General features: G+C 42.2%; 1 protein-coding gene and 1 long non-coding RNA gene across 2 annotated transcripts; one reads left to right on the top strand and one right to left on the bottom strand.

The window, feature by feature from the left end:
* Positions 1–1,832: 1,832 nt before the first annotated feature.
* Positions 1,833–2,358, bottom strand: LOC133815772 (uncharacterized). The gene is made up of 3 exons (XR_009884834.1): positions 2,226–2,358; positions 2,063–2,143; positions 1,833–1,877 (listed from the first exon to the last, which is right to left on the bottom strand). It is a non-coding gene; the product is annotated as an uncharacterized LOC133815772 (long non-coding RNA).
* A 1,244-nt stretch (positions 2,359–3,602) lies between these two features.
* On the top strand, positions 3,603–4,563 carry LOC133815773 (secoisolariciresinol dehydrogenase-like). Its single transcript, XM_062248575.1, has 2 exons — positions 3,603–3,656; positions 3,741–4,563. The coding sequence occupies exons 1-2, from the start codon at positions 3,619–3,621 to the stop codon at positions 4,552–4,554; spliced, it is 852 nt and encodes a 283-aa protein (XP_062104559.1). The 5' UTR covers positions 3,603–3,618; the 3' UTR covers positions 4,555–4,563.
* Positions 4,564–10,706: the final 6,143 nt, after the last annotated feature.

Below are 10,706 nucleotides of genomic sequence, written 5' to 3' on the forward strand. Positions count from 1 at the left end.
GAAAACTATCTACACAGAGATGCGCAAAAGATATTCTGAGAGAAAGAACATCAGACATACTCACTTCAAAAAATATTACTCTAATCCGGAAGATTTGCAGAGTGTTTTAGTTGCCCCACATGACCATTGCTCCAAGGAGAGTTGGAAAGATATTGTTTAGTTGTTTTTGAGCCCAAAATTTATTGCGCGATCCAACCAAAACAAGAAAAAAAGAAAAGAAATGAAGTATACATCGACGCAAGGCACAAAATCGATGCCAGCTAAGCGTCACCAATTTGTAAGTAAAAATATTAATTTAATTTAACAAAATTTTACATTCTAACTTCCTATCTCTACATTTGTATATGCGAACCCTGATGAACATGTTATTGATACTTGGAAAGATAGCCATTTGAGAAAATCGATAAAAGTTTTTGTCAACGACACAGCTCGAGAAACTTTTGTAAGTTTAAACTTTTGTGTTATTATTTTCATTAAACAATGTTACTGATGTGTTTCTAACAATTTTTATGAACAGGAAAAAATGACGGAAGAGCTTGAGAGGGCACGACTTCAAAGCCAGTCTCAAGGACTGACGGAGGGATCTGAAACTGGATCTGCTGCTGATTCCTCGTCGATCGATCAGTACGGGATTATGAGTAAAGTACTTGGGGAGAGGTCTGACTTTCAAAGAGGAGTAGGTTACAGCAAAGCCAAAGGGAAAAAATCAGCTTCCAGCTCCACAAGTCAAAGTCAGTCACAGGCCCAACCTGCTCATCAACCTCAGGAAGACATGGCTACTATGGTGGAAATGATGAAGTCAATGCGTGAAGAGATCCGGATGTTGAAATCTCAACAAGGTCCATCTGGTAATCCTCAGCATACCAGTACAGAAACTGAGTCGCGGTTTGAAAGCCTTCTGCAACGATATTTACCATCACAACCTGAAGGTGGTATATCTTCTCAAAGTCCACCTCCTTGGTCGATGCCACAACAACAACAACATTTTTATCCACCTCAACAGAATTATCCAAACATGTATGGACGCTCCTCCCAGTCCCCTCCTTTTTATTACCACGACGTCCCTGTAGGATCTCAGACGTCACATCCTAGGCGTTGTGACTTCGGGGATTCATCGCAGCAGCAACATCCACAGCAGATGTATGGTCAATTTGTGAGTTCGTCGCAGCAGCAGAGGTATGGTCAGTTTGAGAGTTTATTGCATCAGTCTCCCTCGGTGCGACCACATACTCGACAATTTAGATCATCTTCGCAGCAGCACTCTCCACAAGCACCACAGTTTGGTTCACCACCATTGCCGCGCCCTAATACTAGTGATCAAGATATTGACCTTAATGAATATTTTACACCTAGTTGGCCCGATCAAAACAATAATAATTAGATTACGTTTTTTTAATTATATTAAGACAATTTAAATTTTATTATGTTTATTTTATAATTAGTTCATATGTAATTAAAATGAGACAATTGATATTTTTATTATGTTAATTTTATGATTAATTATAATGCTATTTTTTTTTTGATGAATATTAATTGTGTTATTAATTATAATTTATGTTAAATATTATTATTTTTAAATAAGTATTATATGTATATTTATTAAGAAATAACCCGCTGGTATTAAACGAGTCAAATGACGTTGACAGTGTTACACATTACCGGCGGAGTCCCGCCTCCATTAATCCGCCGGTATTAATACAATACCGGAGGGTGTGTCAGTTGATCGGTAATTGTGTTAATACCGACTGATTAGTACCGGCGGGTCTTTACCGGCGGACACACCATTTATTACCGGCGGAATCCTCCGCCGGTAATACTAACTTTTGTTAGCGTAAATAAATAAATTCAATACCTTCCAAAAGCCTCCCCACCAAAACCTATATAAAAAGTTACAAGAGACAAAAAAAAAGTAAAAGGGAATTAGACGCATGTACAAAAAGTATCATAAGAAACTCAAGTTAACATAGCAACTGATGCAATTCCATTCCAGCCATGTACTTAATAATATTGTCTGTTCCTTATAAAGTCTATAATACAAATACATATTTATATGTGTGCTTACCTTCCTCCAAGGCTACTGTTTAATGCTTTTAACAGCCATGGCTTTGGCTTATGAGATTCTTTAACCCAACATTCTTGGAACCTGCAAAAGGTACAAAAATAATGATGTAACCTTTATCAGTTAAATTCTATTGACAAGAAACTATAAGGTACGGACTGCATACTTAGCATTCAGTGTTTCTGTTCTATCCCAAGTATCTAACTTCCACACTTCCTTCTCTGTTATTGGTCTTTGATATGCACGCTGCATAAGGGGATTCATCCAACCAAAGAATGTTCCTGGTAAAAGAAAACACAGCCGAGCAATTGAGATTCCATATTTGTATAAAGTAAATCAACTAAGTTTACTTTCTGAATGGAAAAATGACAATCTATTCCCAATAATAATTAAAAAACCAATGATCTTTCAAAAGATTAAATGAAATAACAATTCCATTTTTAAAACTAAAAATACGAATACTAAAACAACGATCCACATTCCATGAGTACTAGCACTATAAATCGATATATTACGAACCAATGAATAGAGATCGAGGCAAGCCCCAAATCTAGAATCAACATAATTCTTATGTCAAAGTTCACATATGTTGCTATAAGCAAAATATAGAATGCACAACAACGCAAAATATATAATTTGGTTACACCTTATGATGACTCTCCGGGGGAGGCGTTCAATGTCTACAAAGTCTCTCCATGAGAGTCATCGTAGTGCCACTTATGATGACTCTTCCAACAACGTCTTCTCAGAAGGAGACATTAAATGTCTACAATGTCTCCCCCATATAACCATTAAATGCCTATTTTGTTGTGATGAAGAGATTTTTCTAACGGAGAATAAGTGGAGATGAGAGCAGAGATGAAGATTAAAATTGTAAATGAGGATGAGAGAGCATTCCTTAATTGCCAATTTCCCAACCCGTGTGCATCACTACTACTAAGGAGTGAAGGGGTCTAGGAACAACTATTTTTATATGATATTTTTATTTTATTTTAATCCTTGATTTTTCATCACTTCCCTAAAATAAAAAAATAAATTATTTATATCTCTTATTAACATGAGCTATAGAAAAATACATTAATTATTGGTCATTGGGAGAATCTTACTGATCGAGGTTGTCTTGTATAGCGTGGAACATATGCTCACTCAAGCACTAAAATAAATTAGGTATCTAATTTTTCATTTTAATATTTATTTAGAATTATAAATAAATATTTCTAAATAATTATTAGACTAATAGTAAATAGTCGGTTGCTATGTACGTAAGTATATATCATTAAATTAACGACAAGATCCAATGACTACATCAAATCCAACTTTTTCATAAAAGTGAGATACAATAATTTGGCACCTTATGCCAACTTGCCAAATAAAAACTATTATTATCAACTTTTTTTTAAGCTTTTTACGAGTAATTAATAATAAAAGTAGGCAATTATTATCAACTTTATTTTTTTTTTTGGAAAAGAATTATTATCAACTTAATCATGTCTTTATATACATATTTATATATAGATAGATATGGTAAGTGTACACATATCCAAACATATCTCCGAGAAATGGCAACCACTTCATTGCTCTCTGCAGTTTCAAGAAGGTATGTTCCGAAGCATATTAATTAAACTTCATATATAGTTGTTATTGCTTATATATCCCAAATGACTCATACATATATATATAGGTTGGAAGGTAAGGTAGCTTTGATCACCGGAGGAGCCAGTGGGATAGGCCGAAGAACTGCCGAAATCTTCGCCCAACATGGAGCCAAATTAGTCATAGCCGATGTCCAAGACGAGCTTGGCCACTCCGTATCCCAATCTATATCATCGTCGGGTGCCGAAAACGACGTCACTTATGTCCACTGCGACGTAACAGACGAAAACCAAGTCAAAGCTGCGGTGGAAAAAGCCGTAAAATCGTTCGGAAAGTTAGACATAATGTTCAACAACGCCGGCATAATTGGCGACAGCAAATTCCGACTCGTGGAGAGCGACAAGGACGATTTCGAGCGCGTGTTGCGAGTGAACGTCACAGGCGTCTTTCTCGGCATCAAACACGCTGCCCAAGCCATGATCTCTGCCAACAATGACAGTATTGTTGGCGGCAGCATCATATCGACAGCTAGTGTTAGTGCGAGCTTGGGCGGCACAGGCTCGTACGCCTACACTTGCTCGAAGAGTGCAGTGTTGGGGCTGACTATGAATGCTGCTGTGGAGTTGGGACAGTTTGGAATAAGAGTCAACTGTGTGTCGCCGTTCGTGGTTGCGACGCCGATGGCTAAGGAGTTTACTGGGTTTAGCGAGGAGGAGATTGAGAGTATGTCCGGTGAGATTGCTAACTTGAAGCATGTGAGGCTTAAGGCAGATGATATTGCTAATGCAGCTCTGTTTTTGGGTAGTGATGAGGGTCGGTATGTGAGTGGACATAACCTTGTTGTTGATGGAGGTATGGTTATTGTTAATCCTTCCTTTACTACTCTTCAACAAAAAAATTAATCGGACTTGATTGTAAATTTTTGCTTAAACCGTGTGTAGTGTAGTTATTTAAAATATCGTGTAAATTTTCATAAAATTTTAAATAATTTATGGTACCGAAAACAACACGTGACTATTTTTTTTTTGTTACACGTGTAAAAAATAATATATTTAAACATTGTTTTTGTAACAGTAGATTATTCAAAATTTTCTAAAAATTTATAAAGTCTTCTAATTAGTTATAATATACACATTCATAAAAAAAATCGCACCGAAAATAATTCACAGTTACAAACAAAATGAGATTCACTGGGATACTTTTTTTTTGTGAGTTACTCATCTTGTGTTTGTAACTTAGATGGTTTAATAAAAATAACTATAAATATGGATACATTAGTAATTATTAAAATATTTTTCAAAATATATTTTTTATTTGATGATATATTTTTGTTGATATGCATAACTTTTCATAATAGAATGATTATTTTATAAAATTATATATATTATTTTATAAAATTATATATAATTTACATTTAAAATATTCATATTATATTTTTTTCCAAAATCATTTGTGTCATAAAGATCTATGTATACATATAAAACTTACTTTAGATAATTACAAATAATTTATTCTGACTTCAAATTATTAAAGTCATACAGTATTCTTTCCTTTCTCTCTCGTAACAACTCTCTTTAACGAAACATGAGATCATATTTGAAGATACTACTCGGTTTTTTATTTTTTCTTTAGTTTTATCACAATATTTTTATATTTAACAGAATATTTTTATATTTAATAATATATTGTAAATATGACTAAAATTTAAATAAAATTAAATAAATTTAAATATAATATTTTTGAGATATTTTACAATATTAATTATTTAAAAATAATAAAATCATATATTTTATCTTAAATAAAATTTAATTAAAATTATTAAACTTAATATTATATGAAACATATAATATATAATATTTTGTTATTTATGTCGAATTCAACTTTAAAATTAAGCAAACGTGCATTGAATATTGTTTTTATCTAGTATATTATGTATATATATATGTACGCCCTGATTTTCCCATGGGCTGATTAGTGAGCTGAGATACGGCCTAATCATGACTACCACGTGGACATCCCCAAGACCGGAGCTGCCGTCATAAGATCCTACCTCCTTAGCTCGAGGTAACCTAAGGGTTCGCCAAGATTGCTTAAGGACTGAGCCTGGGCTCTGAGGACCACAGGTCGAGGGAAGCATTCAGCTCATTGTACGAGCTGGAGTTGGAGGCTATGACCTTTTATAAAGTCAATCACGCAAGGTAAACGTGCATATATCAGACATCACGTGTCTGATATACCCCTGACTTCTCAGACACGCAACAGGAACGTGCGTATTCAGACACCCACGACTGGTTTGGGCCGTGCGGCCCATTATCCCCTTACCTATTGATTTGACCACACTTATGTGTCAGATTTAGGAATTAATCATGAATGTCACAGAGTTGACATGATAGGTAAGAAGGTCACGGGATGACCTTCTTACCAACTCTCAGGTGCCTTCTCCTATAAATATGGGGACCCTGGGAGTTATAAGAGGTTGGATTCTATATTGTAAGAAATACCCTGTAATTAAATACCCAGTATATAGCAATAATACTGACTGGTGGAGTAGAATGATTTTAACATTTGAACCACTTAAAAAACGTATTTTGAGTCACCATTTCATTTCTAAGATCATCCATCTATTTCGGTTCAGCCTAAGCACTAATTCCTTTATCTTCTTTTCTTAATTACCTGTTGGCGAAGAACCGCGTCAACAGTTTGGTACTTTCGTTGAGAGCAAGTTCGATTAGTGCTGTCGCAAACATCCAACTATGGCGACTACTCGATCCAGGCACGGTAACGAGATGGGCAGGAGGCTCATCTTATTGCCATCCCTGGTGAACAAATTCCTGAAGTCCAACAGCGGCCAGGCAAACAGCCGGCGGGCCAAGATGACACTGGAAGTTCGGCGCCCCGGCCACCTAATCCAAACCCATGTTATTACATTGCGGTGGAAATGGAGAATGCTCAGCTGAGGAGCCAGCTAGCGATAGCTAATCAGCAGATCAAGGATGTGCTAGCCCGACTACCCCCTCTCACAACCGACGTTAACGTCGGAGAAAGGCAAGGTGAGGCTCCTAAGTCTCGTTGGGGTAATCGGTCCAGGCATAGCCGCTCGGACAGACTTCCGACAGCCAACTCCACTCCCTCGTCGCACCGTCGAGAGGCAAACTTCAGAGAAATGCCTAGAGCCGAACAACAGCAGTACAACCGTTCGGTCAGAACTTCAACTCCTAGCTCCCAACCAGCCTCGAGCGCGCCCAGAAGAGCTCGGGGAAATTCCAGAAGGAGGTCCGGGGAGGGCTCGCAGCGTCAGCCCGTCCCTAATAGCCATACTGTGCCTCGTCCAGATCGCCAGGCGCGGGACCCGCAGGTTGGCAGGGCTGAAAGGCCCCCACCTAATTTGATCCGTCCTGACGGAACTAGGATTGCCTCTCCGGTCAGGCATCCTCCGTCGCCAATCAGATATCCATCTCCTCCTCGGCCCGTCCGAGATGTTCCAGCCTATGGAAGTAGCAGGAGGAACCCGCCATCAGCCAGACCTTCCCGACGTAGCAGGGCGCCAAGGGAAAGTCCAGATCCCCACCACCAAAGGCAGACTCCAAGCCTATCTAACAGGAGCTACTGGATCGGCAGTCGCCGGAGTGACCTTTCTGGCGGAGACCTGAGTCAGCGTTTGAGCTCGGCACAAAGTCCACAAGCCACCTAAGGGGGCGACCTACGAGATCACCTTAACTCTCATAGAGGGGAGCCAACAGGAGGAGACAACCATGCTCGGTCAGGGGGGGCCCTGTCCGAAGTACGTAATGGAGGGAATGCCCCAAATAACCTATCTCAAGATAGGAGGGGCAATAACCCACCAAATATGTACAATGGATCCGGAGTTGTTGAACAGCCCCGGAATAACCAAGGACATCAGGACCAAACCCTCGAGCGCCTGGCCCAGATGGAGGAGCTGATGAGGAAGCTCCTGTCGGAGAAAGAAAAAGATGAATATGATTCAGGGGACGAGATGGAGCTCTTCGCCCCCAGCATAGCAGCAACGGCTTACCCACCTGGTTTCCGTATGCTGCACCTGTCTAAGTTCAATGGAGACGGAAATCCGTCGGATCATCTGGGGATGTTCAACACCCTGATGATGGCCCACAACATTGGCCCCGAGCTGAGGTGTTTAATCTTTCCTTCCACACTAACTGGACCAGCCAAGCAGTGGTTCAAGCAAGGCAAAAGACAGTCAATCATCTCCTGGAAAACTTTCTCGACTGACTTCAAAAGGGCATTCCGAGCCTCCCAGGCTGCCCGCGTCCAGGCCGATTCTCTGGCTAACGTGAGGCAGCAGCCCGGCGAAACTCTGAAGGCCTACCTGAGCAGATTTGCGAACGTCGCTGCTCGGGCCAGAGACGCGGATGATAGCTCCAAGCTCATGGCCATGAGAACTGGAATCCTCATCGGAGGAGAAATCTGGAAAGATATACAAAGAAAGGGAGTCAGCTCGGTTAACGAATTCCTCAACAGGGCCCAGGAATGGATCAACTTGGAGGAGGTCGAAGCCTCAGCTGCAGGAACCAGCCAGGTCCCTGATCAGCCCACTGGAGTGGGGACGAAGGTCGTGGTAGCGCCCCAAAATGTCACACAGAACAACCAGCTCGGTGGAGGCAAAAGAAAGGGGAATGGCGGAAACAGCTAGCACGACCCAAAGAAGAATAAATCTGTAGACAAGTTCAAGCCCGTCTACGCGACTTATACAGAGCTCACCCAGTTTAGGGAGAATATCTTCCTAGCTAACTCTACTCGTCTCCCCTGGAAGAGGCCGGAGCCATTGAAGCACCAAAAGGGGAAGAGAGACACCTCCAAGTTTTGCCGTTTTCACAACGATGTTGGCCACAATACTGATGATTGTAGGCATTTGAAAGATGAGATCGAGACTCTCATCCGAGCCGGCCCCTTGGCTCAGTACGCGCGGAACAGGGTTCCAGCAAGTCGACCTGCTCCGGAAGTCCTGGCCAGTCAGCCCGAGTCTCGGGTAGATTAGGACGTCCCTCCTCTCGTGATAGGAGGGGAGATATCCACCATCTCTGGAGGTCCTCATATGGCTGGCACGAGTAGGGGTGCCTAGAAGAGGTACGTGAACGAACTTAAGGCGCACAATGGAGAAGAGTTCATCCCGGAGCAGCGCCTGCCAAAGCAACAACGATTGGAGAAGCAACCGATCATTTTTACAGAAGAAGATGCGGGCCATGTCCAGTTCCCGCACAATGACCCTCTGGTCGTAGCAGTTCAGCTTGCTAATCAGAGGGTTAGGAGGGTGCTGATCGACAATGGGAGCTCGGTGAACCTCCTATTCCGGTTCACATTAGAGAAGATGGGCTTGACTGTCGCCGAGCTGAAGGCGACCTCCATGATGCTATATGGTTTTTCGGGAGAAGGATCAGCGACTATAGGGACTATCGAGCTGGTGATCACCCTGGGGGAAGGATCTCGGACAGTCTCCAAACTCCTCGAGTTCGTGGTCATCGACTGCTCCGCTGCGTACAATGCAATTTTGGGATGGCCCACGCTCATAGCCTTTGAGGTCGCCACGTCCATTTGCCACCTCGCGATGAAGTTTCCTACCTCCATGGGAATATGCACTGTCCGTGGCGATCAACTCGTTGCCAAGGAATGCTACAGCATTTCCATGAAGGGAAAATCAAAACTCGGGCAGCTGGCGATGGCCATCCAAAGTGGTGAAGAGGAATCTCGGGACCCCTTGGATGGTCCTGAGATTGAAAAACCTCAAAGCGCTGGAGGGGAAAATATCGTCTTAAGTGAGGATATTGACCCCCGAATAGGCGAGGACAGATCCAAGCTCCAAGCTATTGAGGAGCTCGAGGAAATAAACATTGATCCGCAGAACCCATCACGGATGGTCAAGCTCGGAAAAAACCTCTGCAGCGAGAGGAAGGCGGAGCTGATCAGATTTCTGCGGGATAACCTAGATGTGTTCGCGTGGTCACATGAGGATATGGTGGGAATCAGCCCGAGTGTCATCATGCACACACTTCATCTGGATAAAAGCGTTCCTGCAAAGTCCCAGAAGCAGAGATGCCTAGGAACAACCCGGGCTGAAGCCTTAGAGGAAGAAGTAGCCCGACTAAAAAAATGCGGCTTTATCCGTGAAGCCAAGTTTCCAATTTGGGTCGCCAACCCCGTGCTGGTCCCGAAGCCCAACGGGAAATGGCGGACCTGCATCGACTTTTCCGACCTGAATAAAGCATGCCCCAAGAATTGTTTTCCATTGCCGAGGATTGACCAGTTGGTGGATGCCACGGCGGGGAACGAGCTTATGTCCTTTATGGACGTGTACTTAGGTTACAATCAGATCGCCATGAATCCGGTGGACCAGGAGCACACCAGTTTCATGACCCCGACTAATGTTTATTGTTACAAGGTCATGCCCTTCGGTCTAAAGAACGCCAGAGCTACGTATCAAAGGTTAGTGAATAGAATGTTCGCAGACCAGATCGGAAAAAACATGGAAGTGTACATCGATGACATGTTGGTCAAGTCAAAGGCTGCCGATAACCATGTTTCCGACCTGGAGGAATGCTTCAAAATACTACGGGAGTATGGCATGAGGCTAAATCCACAGAAGTGCACTTTTGGAGTCGCATCGGGAAAATTCCTGGGTTTCATCGTCAATACCCGAGGAATCGAGGCAAACCCCGACAAGATCAGATCATTGCTCGAGCTTCCCTCACCCAGGTCGCGCAAAGATGTCCAAGGTCTGACAGGAAGGGTGGTAGCCCTCAATCGGTTTATTTCAAAGTCCACCGATAAGTGTTTGCCATTCTACAACCTGCTCCGAGGAAATAAGAAGTTCGAGTGGACAGAAGAGTGCGAAAGTGCTTTCCTCGACCTGAAGGCACATCTGGCCGAGCCACTCGTACTATCCAAACCAAAAGCAGGAGAGCCTCTTTTTCTCTACCTGGCCGTCATGGAAGATGCATCCAGTGCCGTATTGGTCCGGGAAGAAGACCAGACTCAGAAGCCAGTCTACTACATTAGCAAGAGACTTCTCGGAGCTGAATCC

This window comes from Humulus lupulus, chromosome 2 (genome assembly GCF_963169125.1).
Source record: "Humulus lupulus chromosome 2, drHumLupu1.1, whole genome shotgun sequence".
NCBI lineage: Eukaryota > Viridiplantae > Streptophyta > Magnoliopsida > Rosales > Cannabaceae > Humulus > Humulus lupulus.